Source organism: Pipistrellus hanaki (assembly GCF_964339955.1).
Source record: "Pipistrellus hanaki genome assembly, chromosome: 2".
NCBI lineage: Eukaryota > Metazoa > Chordata > Mammalia > Chiroptera > Vespertilionidae > Pipistrellus > Pipistrellus hanaki.
Genome location: NC_140504.1, coordinates 143506026 through 143527141, shown reverse-complemented (window position 1 = coordinate 143527141; position 21116 = coordinate 143506026). Strand labels below are relative to the sequence as shown.

General features: G+C 35.2%; 1 protein-coding gene across 11 annotated transcripts in view; it reads left to right on the top strand.

Annotated features, from left to right (window-relative positions):
• The window catches only part of ADGRL2 (adhesion G protein-coupled receptor L2), a 176600-nt gene extending 156573 nt beyond the window's left edge, over positions 1 to 20027 (top strand). For 6 of the 11 annotated variants that reach the window (XM_084871904.1, XM_084871901.1, XM_084871900.1 and 3 more), the window contains exons 16-20: positions 4831 to 4922; positions 6761 to 6929; positions 9747 to 9875; positions 10437 to 10533; positions 15711 to 20027. In XM_084871904.1, the coding sequence (XP_084728030.1) occupies positions 4831 to 4922; positions 6761 to 6929; positions 9747 to 9875; positions 10437 to 10533; positions 15711 to 16474 (1251 nt within the window). In that variant the 3' untranslated portion in view covers positions 16475 to 20027. Of the gene's footprint in view, positions 1 to 4830; positions 4923 to 6760; positions 6930 to 9746; positions 9876 to 10436; positions 10534 to 12192; positions 12322 to 12553; positions 12636 to 15710 lie in introns of all 11 variants that reach the window. The other 5 variants (XM_084871907.1, XM_084871906.1, XM_084871899.1 and 2 more) reach the window with 4 other exon arrangements.
• The last annotated feature ends 1089 nt before the right edge of the window (positions 20028 to 21116 follow it).

Here is a 21116-nt window from a genome sequence, read left to right as displayed (position 1 = left end):
CAAAGACGTTTCTCTTTGCCCACTTGTTTTGATTTTCAGTTGTATTTTAAGAGAGTAAGAAAGAAGTAGAAATGAGATGGGGGGAAAATCTGTTGAAATATTTTCCTCTATAGTCATTATCCTTATTAGACATATTATCTCTTGTAAAGATCATAGCAACAATATGTATTCTCTGAAAATAAAATTAGCATTTATATTTTTAAAACATTGGAAAAATAGAACTCTAAATTCACACTAATATGTTGTTTACACTTCAGTATATGTTCTATTTAATTACAGAAAATATTTCACTGTCATATATGTTGGTGGTAACATATTAAAATGTTCAATACCTAAATGATATATATTTTTACTTGTCTAATAAAAGTAGTGAATAGGTATTTGTGACTTTTTTAAAAAAATATATATTTTTTATTTATTTTTTACAGAGAGGAAGGAAGAGGGATAGAGAGTTAGAAACATCGATGAGAGAGAATCATCGACCAGCTGCCTCTTGCACACCCCCTACTGGGGATGTGCCAGCAACCACAGCACATGCCCTTGACCGGAATCTAACCCAGGACCTTTCAGTCCACAGGCTGATGCTCTATCCATTGAGCCAAACCGGTTTCGGCGGTATTCGTGACTTTTTTAAATGTGGAGTTGGGGAGAAGTATCTTAGCTTTTATTATGATTTACATTATCTCTTGCAGGCCTTTTTTCATAATTACTTTGACTTGAAATGATGGCATTTCTCGTCCTATTAAAGATACCATTACCTTACCATTTGTCTATCTTCAAGTCATATTTTAAAGACTAATTTAGTTATAAATTTATTGGGATCTAAATATTAGTGCATTGGCTATGATTATATTTTCAATTTCTTTACTTCTATTTTTTATTTATCTTTATTGTTGAAAATATTTCAGATGTCACTCTTCTTCCCCCATTAACCCTCTCCACCCCGCTCCCACCCCCTTTCTATGCCTTCACCACACCATTGTCTGTGACCAGGGGTTTTGCACAGAAGCATGCAAGTTTTTTAGTTAATCACCTTCCCTCCTCCTCTGAAATATGTCAGATTGATTGCATGCTTCAGTGTCTCTAGGTTCATTTTGTTTGTCAGTTTATTTTGCTCATTAGATTCCGTATGTAAGTGAGATCATGTGATACTTGTCTTTCTCTGACTGGCTTACTTCACTTAGCATAAATGGGAGACTTCGCAGACACTTCTGAAAGCATCTGAATCAAATATCCTCCCCCTCAGTTTTGTGATTATTTTCTATTACTTTTAGTTGGTTTTAAAGAAACTCATTTTTAAAATGTCCTTTAGAAATATTTGGCATTAAGTGTGTTAGAAACAATAGCCCTTATTTTTGCACTCAGCTTTTATGACTTTGTGTGATATTTAATTACATGAGTTTAACACGAACAGGTTTGAGAAAACACAACTGTTAAACCTACAGTTTGGCTAGTGGCGTAGAAGTGTGTGGGCATTTTAGCCATTTGCGGAGGCTGGGATGGTAGTGTTTTACAAAGGAAGTGGAGAATTAGTTATTTTGGCAAGTCCATCCGGTGGAAGTCATTTGACAAGCACACACCTCATGTTATTTAGGATTTCTTTGAGGCTGTTATTTTATACATTCATTCATTATTTCTCTTTAAGGCATTGGTCATCTGGGTGATTTATAAATTGGATTACTCTTCATAAAAGTGCAACACTTTTTAAAATACAAAACTAGTATATCTTTGTTTTGTTTGAAGGCTAATATTTTCTCTGAGAATAAATTGGCATACTGAATCTCAGCACTGACATTATAGTAGCTAAATAACCTTTGGCAAGATACTTACCATTTCAGATTTGTAAAATGGCTGTCCAGTTATATTTTAAGAGAACAAGAAAGTAGAAGAAAGAAGGGGGAAAGAATATTGCCTGCTACTACCTCTGGAGATAAAATTATAGATTGTTGTTGGTTTTTCCCTCCTGTAATTTTCAGAACTTTATGTATTGTGAATGCATTATATTTGTAGGTAGAAAACATACACACACATATAATGTTAAACTCAGTAGGGGACAGAGAAAGGAAGGGAAAATGCATCTAGCAGTCTGTTTTTTAGGATGAAATAAGATATGTTTTCTGTGGCACCTTCTACTTGTTTAGTCCTCAGTCTTTACAAGATGGAAATGTCTTTGTATCATACTTAACTTTAATTCTGTTTTTATGTACTTAGATTTTCTGTTTTTGAAAAATGTATTATTGATTTTTACCTGATTTTCTCCATTGAAAAATACGTTTGGATGGGTTCACCTCCAAGATTTCTCATTTTGTACTCATTTTCTTTTCATAGCATAAGACTTTTATATATCCATATTTTTTTTCACATTCATGTTCTTTATTTTCTTATAGTTTATATATTGTCATGGGTAATATTTTTTTTTCTCCCTGGATTATACTACTATACTACTACTACTATTTTATCTTTAGAGGATAATTAATATGCTTAGAAAATAATAAACACCAAATTGAGGGTCTACCTATGCTTCAGGAAATTGTTCAAGAAAAAGGAAGGTTGAGTGACAGCCTAAGTCCAAAAGTTTGGAATAAAAGAAAAAAGTAGTTCCATTAGGACATTCAACAAGAAGGGTCAAGAGGTTTAAAGGATTTTAACTTTGACTCGACAAAGCAGCCTTTCTTATCTAAGAGTTGTAATCACTTTGTCTGTTTTTATGGGTTTTGGTTTGTTTGTTTTTAGGACATTTAAAGTTCTTGTTTTTAACCATTCCTTAAATTTACTAGTTAAGGCTTACTGTTGCATAAAATAAAATAAAAAAGAATAAGAACACTGTTGTTTTTGCCATAAAAAAAAATTAAAGATATACTGTGCCATAATTTTTATAAAACCAAATCAAATATTTACTGTGCTTCCTGAAAGACTGCTTTAATTTTTTCCAAGGCAGAAAGTGTCTACAATACAATAAGCACATCTGTGTAATAAAGTCAGTAAATATTTGTTGAATAAAATGTACAACAGTGCATATCCCTGAAAGTGTAAGCATATCCCTGAAAGTGTAAGTGTATTGTGACCAACTGAAATAATACTCAGAATGTAAAACTAGAGAAGTGTTTTTACAAATGTTTCTGCCTTTTCTCTATACAGCTATTTTAAGAAATTAATTTTAAGTACTAGTTTAAACAGGAGCTTCTTTTGTTCTTAAGTAATTAACATAGAACACTATTGGCCAACACTTGCAAATTGTGCCTATTTAACCTCTTTTTTTTTTTTTCCATTAAGAAGAAATTCTACATCTAAGAGAAATACAGCACAGTGAGCCAAATGACTGACAAAGAGCATAGAGCCTTTATTTACTGTGTGCCCAAACTCATCAGGAAGGACTTGGAAATTTTATTTATTGCCCTGTCTCGTTTTTTCTAATATAGTGATGAATGGTTAAGATATAGTATCATTTTGTCACATGGTGTGGTGACTTAGTAAAAAGAATCATGTTACTCTAACGAAGTTATATCTACTACCTACCACCAAGAAATTGCTTTCATCCTACATTCAGTGAGCCTTTTCCTGAATATACCATTGGGGCTTGTACTGTCTTTAAGTCATAGACAGCTCATACAAAAAAAATTGGTTTGTCTTTTTTTAAAGAATGATCCGAAGTAAATATCAAAAGATTCAGGACCAACCATGACTGGTTTGGCTCGGTGGATAGATCATCAACCTGAGGACGGGAGGGTCCCAGGTTCAATCCCTGTCAAGGGCACATGCCCCGGTTGTGGGCTCAATCCCCACGCGTGCAGGAGGCAGTGGATCAGTGATTCTCATTGATGTTTCTATCTTTCTCTCCTTCTCCCTTCCTCTCTGAAATCAATAAAAATATATTTTTAAAAAATAATAATAAATCCAGGACCAGCCTATTATAGTTCTATTTTTACAGCATAAAAACAAAACTTCCTTCTCTCTGTTGAGCATTCTGTCATGTGACTAGAAGCAAATGCAAACTACAAACCTTTACTTTTCCTCAGTCAAAACCCAACTCCTTTCTTCTGAGTTCACTAGTGTTTATCTCTCAAACCTTCCTTCCATGTCAGGTTTCATCTTGCCCAGTTTGCACATCAATTTTTTTGCCCTGGCTGAACGTTTTAGAGGAACTCAAAAGAGCCTTTTTCAGAAATTACCTATTTCCATACAATATAAAGACTGGTAAAAAAACAAAAAACAAACAAACAAAAAAAAAAACGATGGCTTTTAATAGATAAATAGCAAAATATACATCTATATATGTTTTTCTTACTTTATATAGCTGTTCATATATTTTATTTCATTTGACCCTCATAATTACCTTACAAGTAGATTGTACAAATGTTATTACCCTCCTTTAATCAGCCAAAATCAAAAGCTAGATTTTCAACTAAGTCTTAGGTTCTCAAATCCATCAATCGCTTCATTATAAGCTACATGCTATAAATGCCTTTCCTAAGGAATTTACTTTAATGTTTCTGTTAGATGGCTTTTAGGCCCTGGAGTACCTCTAGCTAAGGAAACTAATTTAGGTATCTAATTTATTTAATCATCACCACATGATACTGATTTAATGAGGTTGCAATTTCATGTCAAATGATCTATTAAAAAATCTATCAAACATAGCTCGAGTGTTTTATTATTTAGACTTAACTGGATCATTGCATATATAAACTAAAGTTGAATCATTGTCTACTATATACTCATGTCTTTGGTATTTAACTGCATTAACTCATTAAATAAATTTGCAAAAATGTATTGTTTATTCTTTGGTTATAGTGGCCTAATTTTTTTTTATTTTATTGTTTGTTATAACAGCTAAATATTATCTTCCTGGTGATCACATTGTGCAAAATGGTGAAGCACTCAAACACTTTGAAACCTGATTCTAGCAGGTTGGAGAACATTAAGTAAGTAGTTTGTATTTTTTAAGCTTAGTGCTTGACAAACTAAGTGCAAGATATTCTCCACAGGGAATCCATGAGTACCTTCTCTCAACTAGAAATTATTCAGAATGAATGAGGTTTTATTGTACAAGGGTGAGTCTCAGTGTGACCACGTCACAGACATTGGTCAAAAATTAGATAATAATTTCTGTCTTGATGTAGAGCCAAGAAATTGTTTCAGTAGCTTTGTGGAAATTCCATATCACGGTAGCAGTTTCATTTGAATTTAAAATGCAGTTCAAAATGATGTTCCTACTTTCATGGCTGATAAGATTATATTCAGTTTGTTTTGTTAAATGACTTTTTTTGATTTAAGGATCCTGAGCAGTTTTCTACTTCTAATCTTGCTTTCCTAAGAGAATACATTATATTACTGTTGTTAACATGGAGATTATCTGTTGTTTTTATGATAATTGAATAAATGTTTGTTTTATTTCAATGTTGAATAAAAACTGCAGTAGCCTATCTATGGAAAAATGCTATCCAATTAATAATTTGATAGTTGTTGACTCCTAAGTCAGCTTATGGGAGCATTTCCAGTTGTTTTTTAAATATGAGCCTTAATTTAAAATTTGATGAGCTATTATCCAAGTTGGTTACAATGGGATTGCAAAAAAATATTTTTAATGTAAAAAAATGGCAGATCTATAGTAAGGGTAGTTTTTTAAATATTAGAAGTTTTAGATAGGTTAGTGCCAGCTTCATTGCATGTTGCATGGTAAGAGAGAGAGCTAATCTTTAGCATCTCTCTCTTTTCTTCCTTTTCCTCTTTCTATCTTCTCATCTACACCAGTAATTACCGTGTTTGTGATGGCTACTATAATACGGACTTACCTGGGTAAGGTAGAACCCTACATTAACAAATTTATGGCATGATTTATATTTTTTACAAAGCTGTCAATATCATGAATTGCCCTTAATTCTTATAATTATTTTTGTATGTCTGATTTGCTGTAGTATTTTAAAACTATAATATGCCTTTATTTTTTAATTGCTTGCCTCTGCATTTTGACTAATTTATAAAATATATAAATGCTTTCATATTACTTTCTATTTTAATTCTGTCTAATAATTTTGTTTCTCTTTTCTGCTTATAATGCTTTCTAGCTATGAAGATAATAAGCCATTTATCAAGTAAGATCATTAGTTAGACATGGAATGCACCGACTTTAAATCCTTTTCATTCCGTCCTATTTCCTACAGTTCTTTTCTCCTTAAGCTATTCATGACGAAATTTCTCCAATTTTTTATTTTTTATTTTCAAGTTGTTCTCATGTTTTTTGTCCCATTTCAGCTAGGCTTCTTCATGCTTTAGTTATAAAAACCTTAGGGTTCACCTAAGATTAGTTTATCAGACTCTGAAGTTTAGGAGCTGATTATCTGCCATTTAACCTTTCTGTATGTGTCACATTTCTCAGTGTTGTGGGTACACCACAGGAATAAAAAGATAGGAGTCACCTCATCAAGGACTCCTAATTTCTTATACCAAAATGCACATAAAAGCCAGTAAAGTCCTGGGGGGATGTTTTACACGCTGAATTTTAATATAGTTTTGATACCTTGTTTATTCTGGAGTAAAAAAAGAAAAAGGTCATACCTGCTGTTGCTGTTTTCACTGGAGGCTGCAGTACTAAACGCTACTATTCCTTCTTTAATCAATGAAAGGTTAAAGCCAAAATGCTGTTGAATTTGAATGTGAACATAGAGAAAGTCAACTGCTACTACTGATATGTTCATATTTCAGTGTGATGTGTGTTGTTCTCTCATGGAACCTGTGAATGAAACTCACTTTATTTTTTCAGGTCTTGGGTGCTTGGCGCTTTCGCTCTTCTGTGTCTTCTTGGCCTAACCTGGTCATTTGGGTTGCTTTTTATTAATGAGGAGACTATAGTGATGGCATATCTCTTCACCATCTTTAATGCTTTCCAGGGAGTGTTCATTTTCATCTTTCACTGTGCTCTTCAGAAGAAGGTAAGTGGCTGCGCCGCGGGGTTCCACGTGCTTGTTCTTGTCGTGGAAATAACAGATACAATGGAGAAGATATTATGTCACAACTGGCATATTATTAATTGGGTTATATTTTTAATCATAAACCAATTGTAATGCATGTCTGGAAATTCGGGCTTCACATATAAAAGAATTCAATAGCAATCATTTTTTATATCAATTTGGGGCTATTATAAACTAGGTATTTATGTTAGGATGTCTTCTTTGCTACTGGGGTCTATAAAAATGCTTTGTGCAAAGGGTATACAAGATAAAGAAAATGTTAAGTAATATTGTTCTTTGCTCAATAAAGAGAATATAGTGGTCCAAAATGAAGTTGAGTATAAGGATACATGCCCTTAATTAATTAATTTTATTTTATTTTTAATTTTTTTAAAATATATTTTATTGATTTTTTACAGAGAGGAAGGGAGAGAGATAGAGAGCCAGAAATGTCGATGAGAGAGAATCATTGACCAGCTGCCTCTTGCACACCCCCTACCGGGGATGTGCCCGCAACCAATGTACATGCCCCTGACCGGAATCGAACCTGGGACCTTTTCATTCCGCAGACCGACGCTCTAACACTGAGCCAAACCGGTTTCACATGCCCTTAATTTAAAGGCTCTAGCCATACAAAAATTTAATATTATTGTTGCCTTTTGAGTAATTTTAATGATCTAGATCTAAAATTTAATAATTTTGTATCTCACATTTTATTGTTGAGAGAGAGATCACATTTTATTGTTTAGTACTGACTTTATATTAAGTGGAATAAGCAAAAATCATATCAAAATTAATGTTTGTTTAAGAATGAAATACTGCTGCAAACCCAAGGGAATAGTTTAGCACCATTTAAATCTAAAATTTCCGAGCCTTTCTGGTATCATCTTTTCCCTGCCTGCATATCCAGTGTAGTCTTTTTATTCTGTTATTACTGGTTGGTCACCTAAATTGAACAGAGAAATAGAATTGTGAAAGTGAAAACTATTATGTTTTCAATCCTGACAAGATGATAGTGTTGTTACTTCCATCAGTTTTGAATAAGCTGTAATTTTGAGATAATAACAGTGGAATGTGCAGTCCTGACAGGTAATGTACATTCACAGCAATATAGGCATTAGGCACCACCAACACCGGAGGTGTTATTTGGATAAAGTACCACTTTCATTGCCATTGTCTTGGTTATGCATCATTTCAGAGTAGTTAATGGCCATTAACTGTGCAGACATTTTTTATAAGGTATGATGTGTTATTTAATAACATTAAAACTCAACTTTTTAAATATGATTCAGGCATAACCTTTGTAATTGCTTTGGTTATTATATAGTTCTTACTTTATAAATAAGCATTCTGTATACATGCATACGGGCACATCTGTAATCTGCCAGATTATTTTGATATAAAACCGAAACTTAGCCATTATTTTCTCATAGAGTTATGTGTGTTAATTGAACAAAGATTTTGCTCTGCTTTTTAATTGCAGTTACATTCAAAAGCATCCTGCAGCTCTTTTGAATATACCCTACTTAGTCATGGACACATCCTCTTGGCGCTGCCAGGATGACTTGTGAAGACTATGATACAAAGTGATTTAGTTTAAATCCTGGTTTACTACTTCAGTGAGCATATTTAGGCAAAGAAAATGCTTTGAAAGTTCAATTCCATTGTTATTTGTCCTAATAGGTATAATTAAATAAAGCTAAGGGGAGGAAAATGCAAGTGCACTTAGATTTAAAAGGTCATCTAGTGGCTTTAATTACCTAGTTTTGCAAGGAATGAGTGTCAAAATCATGGTCTTTGAGGGCAGATACAGAGCATAGAACTGTGAGGAGGGAAGGAGCCTTTGAGTGTGTTTTGTAACCTACTCGAAGAAAAGAGTTTCTTAGGCAACATCTTCCTGTCTGTCTTACAATTTTGAAGTCTGGCTCTTGGCCACAACAAGACATGTTTATGTGCCAGTATTGTTGCATAGGATCCAGGAGTCTCACCTACTCCTCCCAAGTTTGTTTCACCTCACCAGGGGCCCTATCATTTAGCGAGTGTTTGGACTTCACTTTTTAAAGTTTACTTTAAACTTTCTTTTAGACCTAATAACTTTTCCATCTATTCTTATATTCAAGCTTGGGGGAGAGGGGGATTACACGGTAACTCATTAATGTGAATAGAAATTGCATAAGTAGTTCCCTTGTGAGCTAATGAAGTACATAGGCATCTTAGACTCTTTTTACTCAGTGTTTAAAACACATCAGGAAATGAAGGCAACATTCCATCATAATTAATGGCATGTTATCAAAGTACTTTATTTCTTTATTCTTATGCCAAAATAGCCTTGTCATTATAAAGAGGCTACCCACAAAAGCATACAATCCAATAAAAGAGGTTTGTGTACATTGACTTACCTAAGGAGGACATGAAGCGTCTAATTCAATCATTTAAGCTTCAGACTCGTCCTGTCCTCCTTGGCAGGAAGTGTAAAACTGGGGCTCGTAAACATACAGGGAAAACAAGGCATTGAACATATTGCTGTTGTGTTAATAACATTAGCATAACAGGTTCTAAAGCATCACTACCTAATATATCATATTGAAGAGATTTTACTAGCCAGTCTAATGGACAGAGATATTTTTTCCCGATTACAACCGTTTCAGTTACACTTGATTTTTGTAAGTTCAGTTTTATTTTCTGCACAGAAGTATGTTTGTGGAACTTCTTGGCTGTCTCCATTGCTTACTGAATTAGAGAAAGGGAGAAGCAAGGATGTTTATATTAACCCCCTGGTCTCCTGGTGGTTCACTGCAGGTGCGAAAAGAATATGGCAAGTGCTTCAGACACTCCTATTGCTGCAGCGGCCTCCCAACGGAGAGTCCCCACAGCTCAGTGAAGGCATCCACCAGCAGGACCAGCGCTCGGTATTCCTCTGGCACACAGGTAACAGGGACTCTGACAGCGTCCTCACTCCGCCTTCTTGATAGCCAGCCTACCGAGAAAGGCTCTGTTCAAGGGCCCTCATTGTCTCCTCATTCTAATGGTGTCTACATCGCAAACACTTGCTTTTGTAGTATTTTGGTCTCAATGTCTTCTTAAGTATTTCTGGAAGGTGTTTCTTGAGGTGTGAACATCCTTTTTTTGAGAGGTGTACTTCTTTAAAAAGTCTTATCAGAATCATTTTATAGCCTAAGCTTTGTATACAGCACAGTGCTCATTGTACTCAGTAAACATTTGTTGAATAATCAGTCAGCTCTACGTTAAAAAAAACAACAAACCAATAAAGGAAAACTTTTAAAGGATAGAAGATTAAATTCCCCTTAGTAGAAAAGCAACAGAGTAGTATAGACTTCCTTAGTTTGAGACTAGAATCCACACGTTTTCTTTTTTAAAAAGCCCCGACAGACCATCCTACACAGATTGATAGGTTAAATCTTTGTGTGTCTTTAATAAAGTAAATTTGGGGAAACTAACATAACATGTCTTGCTATTTTATGTTGATAGAGTCGTATAAGAAGGATGTGGAATGACACTGTGAGAAAACAATCTGAATCTTCTTTTATCTCAGGTGACATCAATAGCACTTCAACACTTAATCAAGGTCAGTTACTAGGAAAATTTGAGTTTACAATATAAATTTTGTACCTTTTGCCAATTTACAATAATCCTAGAGAAAATGGGGAATTTTTTTCAAATGTGTTTATATCACAAGCTCCTAAATCTTTTGAGTTAGTTTTCATTCTTTATGCAAGTACATATAAATTCTTTTTATTCAATAATGTAATGCAAATAGTATAATTTTAAACTCCGCATTAAGAGTAAGGCTAGAAAAAGTTATTACTGAAAATATACTGACTCATATGTTTTTCTAGTAGTAGAAATGTATCCTTTTAACCCAGACATTTACCAGAGTTTTCTTAAAACATCAACACAATTAGAATAACCACTATTCACATTAAACAGTGCCAGTTTTGTAGTGAAGATTATTTGCTAAAGTTTTTATTTTACATTTATTTCAAAAAGTAAGAAGTGTCAAAAACATTTATAGTAAATCTTCATAAACAAAAAGCTAAAATACATGAGAATTTACAAATTAATCTTTTTCTTCTTGAATTACTATTTTTATGTGTCTACAATTACATCTTTAAAATTATCACTATCAATATAATTCTTAAATAAGATGGAAAATAAAATATTTTAGCAAGATAAGGACACAAATACATGTATACATAGTTCTGAATGCAAGTTTAGTAAATTTTAACTTGGTATGAAAAATCATGTCATTCGTAATGTCGGTGGAAAGGTAATTTATCCAGGTAATTTTAGTTTTGTTGTATTGATTGGTAATATTGCATATTATATTTTATCACAGTGACATTTTTCAATGTTGTCATTGTTTTGATAAGAGTTGGCTGAAAATGAAAAAAGGAGTATGTATGACATCAAAATTGAATTTTAAAATATTTTTAGTGAAATTACATTAGCTATGCACAACATGTTTGATAAGTATTAAAAGGTTCGTAATTTGTAAATTAGAATAAGTGAAATGTGTTTATTCCATGGCTCTGATATGTCACCTAATTTTGTTAAGATGACTATCAAAAAGGAAATCAGTTATTCAGTGATTCACTTTTTGAAACCTGGCAAATAAAATGCTTGTTATGTACAATTTATGAATGGGCCAATAATGAATTATACACAGCCTTTTCTTCTTCAGCATGTGTGCTCTTGCATTTACTAAGAGAAGCTTTGTGCAATGTGTCATACTTTTTATCTGTTTGAAATTGTTTTTCCTCCTGCTTGTATAGAAGTTGTTATTAACACAGATGTTTTCATGAGGGATAATCCCACACCTGTAAATCCTGAAAGTGTGAGATTCCCTCTTCTGGGCCTCAGCGATTAGGTTTTTAATATTAAGCAGTAACATCTTGAAACATAATGTTGATCTCTGTGCATTTAATTGCCATTTTTGTTTAACAGTGATTTTTTGTATAAATTAGTAAATGTCATCCTCAGCAGGTGTTTACTTGGGGGACTTAGAAAGCACCTGTGAATTACTGAAATTTAACTTCCCTCTACCCTTTCTCCTTCAAATTAGTAGTTCAAATACAGTCAGAAAATTTCAACAGATTTTTCGTTGCCAACTTGTTCACTACCCTTGATGAATACGAAAAGTACTGTACTGCAACTGTAACACTAAAATAAGAGAACTGATGTCTTTTCTTTCCTTCCCTTTCTTTTCTTTCCTTTTTTGCTTTAGGAATGACTGGCAATTACCTACTAACAAACCCTCTTCTTCGACCCCACGGCACTAACAACCCCTATAACACATTGCTCGCTGAAACAGTTGTATGTAATGCCCCTTCAGCTCCTGTATTTAACTCACCAGGTGTGCTTATACTTACGAATAAATCTACCTTTCTTTGCTGCTAAACAGAGCTCTGGTCTTTGCCCTTTCTCTAGAATATTCATGTTGCCATATATTTATGATTACATCCATAGTCTCTCAATTGAAAGAGAATGGTGTATTGAGCATGCCAGGCTTCTAAAACTGCACTATATTATAGTAAAAATTCAGCCATGATAGTATTTACCAATAACTATCCATGTTTTTGACACAGGTGGCATAAATCTTAATATATTATTACAGGACTGACATCACATGGTCCGCGAGCCCATCTTCAAGATTTATATCACTTAGAGGTATCCGTTCTATGTAATATTCTGTTCAGTTGACTCTAAAGCTTGCCGACAGAATTTGCTTTTGGAATGGATTAGCTAAATAAAGATCATTTGGATGCCTAGCTATAGAAAACGCCATCTAGCATTATCAATGTAACCACACTATAGTATAGTGCAGCTTTATGGTAGTTTTTCTTTTTTTTCTTAAAATAGCTTTGAAAATGAAGTTAATAACAGTCAGTTTATACCTGTAGTTGTGTTTGTTCGTTTTTAATTGGGGGAGGGGGATAGATTGTCACTAACCCATCCTAAATTACTGTGTCTTCTGATAGCTTATTTTTTAAAAAGCATATATATTTAACAGAACTTTTCAGGATTTTGATAAAAGTTACTGCTGCTAATTACTGCTAGCATATAGTCTTTATTTGTGATTGCTATTTAGCACTAAGTTTAATGCAGAAGTTTGTTTCTGTTTTTTTCCCTGAAATTCTATTTTAATGTAACTGCAGCTTTTCTTTTCATTCTCTTGTTTTTCTCACTTTCCTTACGCTTTCCTCTAGCAACCTACAGAGAGACAAGTATGGGAGTAAAACTTAACTTTGCCTATCAAATGTAAATTTTTTCAGCATGATTTTTAACCGGCACAATTAAAACATAACTAGCAGTCATGAAGTAGACTCAGCGGGCAAGTGGTTCACAATTTGCAACTAAAATGTTACCAAATTCAAACAGTACAGCTGTCTGTACTGCTCTTTCTCAACAATAGAAGTCTGTAGCAAACGCTGTCCATACTTAAGTGTACACAATGCTGAAATAATTTGCTCTTTAAAGCCCAAGGTACTGTCAACCCGAATGCTGAATAATTGACTTATCATTTCTGCATTCCCACAGTCATCTTGCAACAGGCTGTGGAAAGTCTTCAAGTGAATTACCTGAACTTGGGCAGAAAATTTGCCTCTTCCAAACCAGTCAAAGAATGTGCTTAAATCTGCAGTGTATCATAGAAAACACCTCCTGTTTTACCCAGTATATATGTTTATATTTATTAAGCAATAATAAAAAGACAAGATCAAACCTCTACAGAGGAAACAAATGCTAGCAAGTGACCTGTCCTGTAACTTAAAGCACCAAGTAGTTTCCAGTGATGGATCTTATAAAGATTGTGGTGCACACAGGAACTTAGAAAGCGAGAGAACTGTGCCAACCAAGCTAAAGGAAACCTTACAAATAACTATCAGAACTTCATTTTGTTATATGTGGAGCTTGATGTTAATTGGCCTGTCAGTTTCTCAAAAGTAGAGGTTGGATCAGAGTTTTTAAAAATAACATGAGTGACCAACAAATATAATCACCCCATTTTCTCATTTTCTACTAATGATAATTTATCAAACAATTATCATATATTTATTGGTCATGAGACTTAAGTTTTCTAGGATAATCTGCAGCTTTAAGAGTAAAGTGAGCACTAAAAAAGGGAAAGTGCCTATTTTTTCCAAGAATTAAATTTTTTTTCTTAAACTCCTCCAAGCCTTGCATACAATGCAGCAGCCTCACAGTGGTCAGTTTCATTTCAATAACCATCATCTCATTCTTTTATTTTTTTTCCAGACCTATCTGTAGACAAGTGATTTTTTTTTTTTCTCTAGGATTTTGAGAATGAATAACCCAATTTCCCATGGTGCAGATCATTTAATTTTCTCTATTTTTTCCCCATTTGCCTGAAAAGCACTGTGATGTCCTAGTTTTACATGTTTATGTGTCTGTAGAAAATATAACTCTGATTCAAAGAGAGCATGTTACCGTCTTTCTTTTCTTCCTAAACCTCTTTTCATATCTTCAGCAGACTTACCCAATCTCTCATTCCTTTAGAGATAAACAATATATTAGCCAAGGCTAACACCCTTTTTCCCATTCCATAGTGAATATTTATTCTTGGTTTAATTTCTGTGACCCATACCTAAGAAACCTATAACATTTCTGCGTTAACCTCCATGCCCACGGCGTCTGTGGGCCAGTCTCGAGCAGTAGACTGCGGGTTCATTGGGTGCTGTCACTGTGACTGATGCAGACTGCAGGGCTGCAGGCAAACACCTTGACCATTAGGAGCCTGGGGCCATGGCTATTAGAGTTCTCGTTTCCAAAGTACATATCGAAACAACAAGAACTATTAAACCAAAACGTGAAAGGCTGTTATTGCTGGTAACCTAATTTGTTGAACCCTTGCTCTGACTAAGTTGCTGAGAAGCTTAGAAATTCTTCATCATGTTACAATAAATCATTTTACTTTCTTTTATATATCAGCTACTCTTAGGCCAGATAGCCTGAGCAGACAGACATGATGTGAGTTGTCCAAAGTGAGTCATTCCACCTGCTGCCTGTCATGTTGTTGGATGGTGCCTGTGGGCCCCTGGCCCGGTCTGTATGAGAGATGGCTGTCTTTGTTGAACATGAATTCTTTGTATCTGTCCATATTTTTCATTCTTTTTTTTTTTTTTTAAATCTCATCTCCAGAAAAAAAGGAAATGTTAGATGTTGTTTTAAAAAAGTTGCTTGCCACTTATGTGGGTTTGTGTTGTACATTTGCCTTTGGTTTTTATATTGTGACTTTTCCTTTTTAATTTAGTGTTGTTTAGGACAAATTCTGTTAATTTTATTTTTATAAATCATAGTCTCGTACTTTAAAATGTAATTGTCAATAATGAATTGCTTTGCATTAACTATGCAAGGGCATGGAGTGAAAGTCTTTTTTTTTTTTTTTTTTGTCAGAGATTTGACCCCAAAATCGATGAACTAACTTACCGTCTCCCCAAAATTGGTCAAGTAATATTCAGAATGGCATCTTCCCTCCCTGAGAAAACAGAATGACCCGTTCACACGTTTTCGTATTAGCTACCTAAGGGGGTGCAACGGTTTACAGTTGGGAATGCGGGAAAGCCTGGCACTTCCCAAGTGTCCGCTTTCAGATACAACTTTGTCCTGAACGACATTAAAACGTTTTGTGCCCAAGAGTTAATGATTTTTTTTTTTTTTTTTTTTTTTTTTGCGGGGGGGTAGAAGGATCCTCAGCCATAACGGAAACCCCGTTGTCTGTTTCAGGACATTCACTGAACAATGCCAGGGATACAAGTGCCATGGATACTCTACCGCTAAATGGTAATTTCAACAACAGCTACTCACTGCGCAAGGGGGACTACACCGACGGCGTGCAGGTCGTGGACTGCGGGCTGAGCCTGAATGACACCGCGTTCGAGAAGATGATCATTTCGGAGCTGGTGCACAACAACCTGCGGGGCGGGGGCGGCGGCGGCAAGACTCACAACCTGGAGCTCACGCTCCCGGTCAAGCCCGTGATCGGCGGGAGCAGCAGCGAGGACGACGCCATCGTGGCCGACGCGTCCTCCCTCATGCATGGCGACCCCCCGGGGCTGGAGCTGCACCACCGGGAGCTGGAGGCCCCGCTCATCCCGCAGCGGACTCACTCCCTTCTGTACCAGCCGCAGAAGAAAGTGAGGCCCGAGGGCACGGACAGCTACGCCTCCCAGCTGACCGCCGAGGCCGAGGACCACCTGCAGTCGCCCAACAGGGACTCCCTGTACACGAGCATGCCCAACCTCAGAGACTCTCCCTACCCGGAGAGCAGCCCGGACCTGGAGGAGGACCTGTCCCCCTCCCGGAGGAGCGAGAACGAGGACATCTACTACAAGAGCATGCCCAACCTGGGGGCTGGCCGCCAGCTCCAGACGTGCTACCAGATCAGCAGGGGCAACAGCGACGGGTACATCATCCCCATCAACAAGGAGGGCTGCATCCCCGAAGGGGACGTGAGAGAAGGGCAGATGCAGCTGGTGACCAGCCTCTAATAGCTCAGCCAGGGGAGTCCCCGGGGCCGCCCGCCCGCGGGTGTTCCCAAAGCTGGGCCGGCGGCCCCCGCCCGCGCAGACTCGGCCCCGCAGACAGCCCCCCGATGACCTGTGGTTCCTCCCGTGTAAAAAGAAAAGAGGACTGAACCTTGCCGTTCTGTGAATTTTTATAAAACGTACAAAAAAAAAAAAAAAAAGAAAAAAAACTTTGTATATACACAGAGTATACGAAAGTGAATTATTTGTTACAAAGAAAAAAAAAAGAGATGCCAACCAGGTATTTTAAGATTCTGCTGCTGTTTAGAGAAATTGTGAAGCGAGCAAAACGCAACTTTCCCAGCCATTTTACCGCAGCAGTTTGCGAACTAAATTTGTAAATATGGCTGCACCATTTTTTTGTAGGCCTGCATTGTATTATATACAAGACGTAGGCTTTAAAATCCTGTGGGACAAATTTACTGTACCTTACTGTTCCTGACAAGACTTGGAAAAGCAGGAGAGATATTCTGCAGCAGTTTGCAGTTCACTGCAAATCTTTTCCATTAAGGCAAAAGATTGAAACCATGTTTAACCACTAGCAATCAAGCCACAGGCCTTATTTCGTATGTTTCCTCAACTGTACAATGAACTATTCTCATGAAAAAAAAAATGGCTAAAGAAATTATATTTTGTTCTATTGCTAGGGTAAAATAAATACCTTTGTGTCCAACTGAAATAGAATTGTCATTAAAATAATTTTAAAGAGTTTGAAGAAAATATTGTGAAAAGCTCTTGGTTGCACATGTTATAAAATGTTTTTTCTTACACTTTGTCATGGTTCTGCCCATTGTCACTTAGTTTCCACTGTATACAAGTGTTCTGCTTTGACATGTTAGTTTTATCTTTACATTTAAATTCCTTATTGCCAAAAGAACGTGTTCTATGGGGAGAAAAGTCTTTGAAGCCAGTTACGCCATGCCTTGCACAACCGTGGTGAAATCTAGAAAAGATTGCGTGTTGCCCCTCCGTTGATTCTTGAACAGAGGGCAGAGAGGGCACTAGGCACTTCTCACAGACTTTCTAGTGAACAAAAGGTGCCTCTTTTTTAAAATAAAATAAAACATAAATATTACTCTTCCATATTCCTTCCGCCTATATTTAGTAATTAATTTATTTTATGATAAAGTTCTAATGAAATGTAAATTGTTTCAGCCAAATTCTGCTTTTCTTTTCATCCCTTTGTGTAAACCTGTTAATAATGAGCCCATCACTAATATCCAGTGTAAAGTTTAACACGGTTTGACAGTAAATAAATGTGAATTTTTTTTCAAGTAGTTAACGTGCACTTTTATGTATGATACACAATTGGCTTTACCACATTGGCCCTCTCCCACCCCTCCCCCTCGGATATATTTAGATCCCTTCATAATATAACCCATAGATATGGAAAAGAATACTGTTAAGTTGCTGGATGGCTATATTCTAAGAAGTATATCATATATTTATATGCTGATTGTCCATTACCCATGCTCACAATTTGGCCAATAAGTTTAAACAAAGAATTACACTGAAAGCCTTTCGTTTGTTAGATTGCACCAGAACTTAAAAAAAATAATAATGAAAAAAAGGGGGGTTGAATGTTCTATAGTCAAATTGAGCATCATAAAAAAATTTTTTTTTTTGATTTTTCAGCAGTATTGAGAAGAAATTCCTAAAACATCCTTTTACAGTGTGAGGATTATAAGTATCCCTATAAGGGAGCTGCAAATGACAATATTTGTTATCATGGAAAGGTTCAAAAATCATAATTGAATCTCAACAAGTAGATGTTTCCTATCCATATCATAAGCATTTGTACCAAATTCTTCTGCAGCTTAGTGGTTCTCCCCAGTGCTCCCACCAAGTCAGAAATCACTTTATTTTATGTGGACACACTTAGTCATGCCTGTTGATTTTTAAAAAAGAGTAATGAGGAAAAAAATGTCCAAGTATATATTTATATATCTAAATGTGGCTATAGTAAGGTAGACACTATATAATAAAGGATCAATATTTAATAGTAGGGTAACATTGAAGGAGTATATTCACATGTAGTTACCTAACAAGTTGGAGATTGACTATAAGACATTATATTCATATTCAAACAGATATCATTCTCTGAGAAGAATAGTCCTATTTCTTTGGCTAAAACTCTAGTCATCTACAAAATTTTATTTGCTAGAAGGAAGTATTATATAATCAAACATTTTAATTTTCTATTTTATGCTTTTTTTCCTTTCAAAGCCTGAAACTATACAGTGTTGTGTGATACGTATGTCCCAGTATACAAACTGAGTAGGATTAGATGGGTTCAGTAATGAATTACCAATTTAAAAAGAAAAAAGTAGCATTGATAATTCAATTTGAGCTATTTCTCTTGAAGCAGTTCTTAAAACTAGTATGATGTGAATAAGTATATAATACATAAATGGTTAATGTTCTCTTTAGAAAAGGTAATTTATTATGAGTCTTTATGTTAGAGAGTAGAATCTGGAAGCTATCATTCGTCTTTGCCACCAAAAGAAAAATCATCTTTAAAACCGATTTCTTTTTAAAAAACATGTAAATGTTGCCTTAAATTCCATCTAGGCTTCCTCCTAGTACAAGTTTGTTCTTTAAGTTTAAAATTATTAACCTACTGTCTGATGCATTACTCTGTTTATTAGTCCAGTAGGTCCTTTAGGTCTGCCCAGACTTCACCTGGATATACTGTACACTTTCTACATCCTTGATTGTTTCTCTTTGTGATAGTCACAACTGTGAACTTTTATAAAGTCACGTTATTGTACCTCCTCCCAGGGACAGTTCCTCTACTGGTCTGTTATTAAGGAATGCTTGTGAACGTTGGCGTTAGCTGTAGCTTCATACAGGTTAATTCAGATTGACTTATTTTGAAATATAGGCCTGTGTTTATTCTATTTACAAAAGAAAACAACTGTATATATTCATCTTACAGGCTTTTAAAATCACTGGTGTGGAAGAGAATCCATCCATATAAGTGTCAAGTTACTTAAATACATTGTCAAGTCCAACTCATCCACGTTTATTTGAGGATTGTTCCCTATAATATTTAAACCAGTATTAACAACTGGTCTTAAAGGAAAGGAACCATTATTTGACAGAAAATTCCCATCACTATTCTCTCCCCCAAAAGAAAAGCATCATGCACAAATTCATTACCAAATTTCAAAGAAATACTCATGTGTACTTGTTATAACAGTGTTTTCAGGACCCTGGCTTTATGTATTTATTTAAATGAAAAGGAGAAAATGTACTTTTCCATCAATTCAACTTTGAACCTCAGGCTTCAAACTGACCTTTATGATGCTCTCACGGGATAGAACGTTTTGTAAAGAACTTGAACTCACTAAGAATTTTATTGTGGTTATAACCTAAGTAGAAAAACTTGAAAGAATGCATACAAGTTGAATTTTTGTAATGAAAACAGCTCTTCGTATTTTATTGATACTGAAATTTTCTTTAAAGACAGTTATTCCTGAAGTGTTTTACAAATAAAAAAACTACCTGTGTTCCAGATATTATTTCTCTTTCCATGAAATTGTTGCATTAAGTCTCAAACATCAGTATGAAAAGGTACTAACATGTTGAATGTAGATGAGGATTGCTTCACAGGGAAATAAAATTAGGGTGTTTTTTTGGTGAAAATGTGTTATCACATGCTTCCTGCTTCAAGCTGATTTCGAGCAATCCTTACTTAAATAGGAGCTGACGAATGAGTGAATGGTTCTGGGTTTGGGGGTTAATTCATGGCTGCCTTAATTATCATTTGAATGGTATGGAATGGGAATTTTCTATTATGTCACTTTGAGTTTCAAAGAAAATGATCATAGAAAACACATAAGTTAGCTAAATGCACCACGCCAAAAATTTGAATGTTTGAGAATATCGTGTTTTTTTAACCAACATGCACTTTATGCATATCACTGACGCTTTGTTCCAAAATGTACGGGACTGATGGAAGCTCCTGGATATTATCCAAGTACAACTCAACACACTATGGCCACCGTGCTTTCAAGGCCAGGGTAACATATCTCTGTCAGAGGGCATTAATAATAAGTTGAAAGAGAACCATGTAATTAGGCTAATTAAGCGAACTGTAAGTGTTTTTCAAGTATTGGCAACAGACCACCCCTCATCTCTTACGGCCTCTGTGGGGTTTTCATCCTTTCCCTGGTGGTGTTACTGCTTGCATCTGCTTTAGGGAAAAAATTCTGCCCCATAAATCTTTTACCCATTTCTCTGTTATGTGCTTCTGAAACTATAAGACCAAAGTCTCTTAGACATGTTTAAAAAGCATAGTTAATTTCAAGCAAACCGGTGTTGTGTGAGCATAAGAGATGTGATGATCAATTTTGGAATAGCTTGTTGAATATTTTTACATAAGCATTTCAAAATCATATGTCAGAACCGAGCTTTTTAAACAGCGTTTTGGCAGTCACAGCCACATGGCTTTCTCGGTTGATTTTATTAGGCAAAAAAAAAAAAAAAAAAAAATGACTGATCTTTTGATACTCTCTTAAAAAGACAGCCACCGTATAGAACACCCAGGAACAATAATGATAGATGACAGACATATTGATTAGATTGAAAGATTCATTCAATA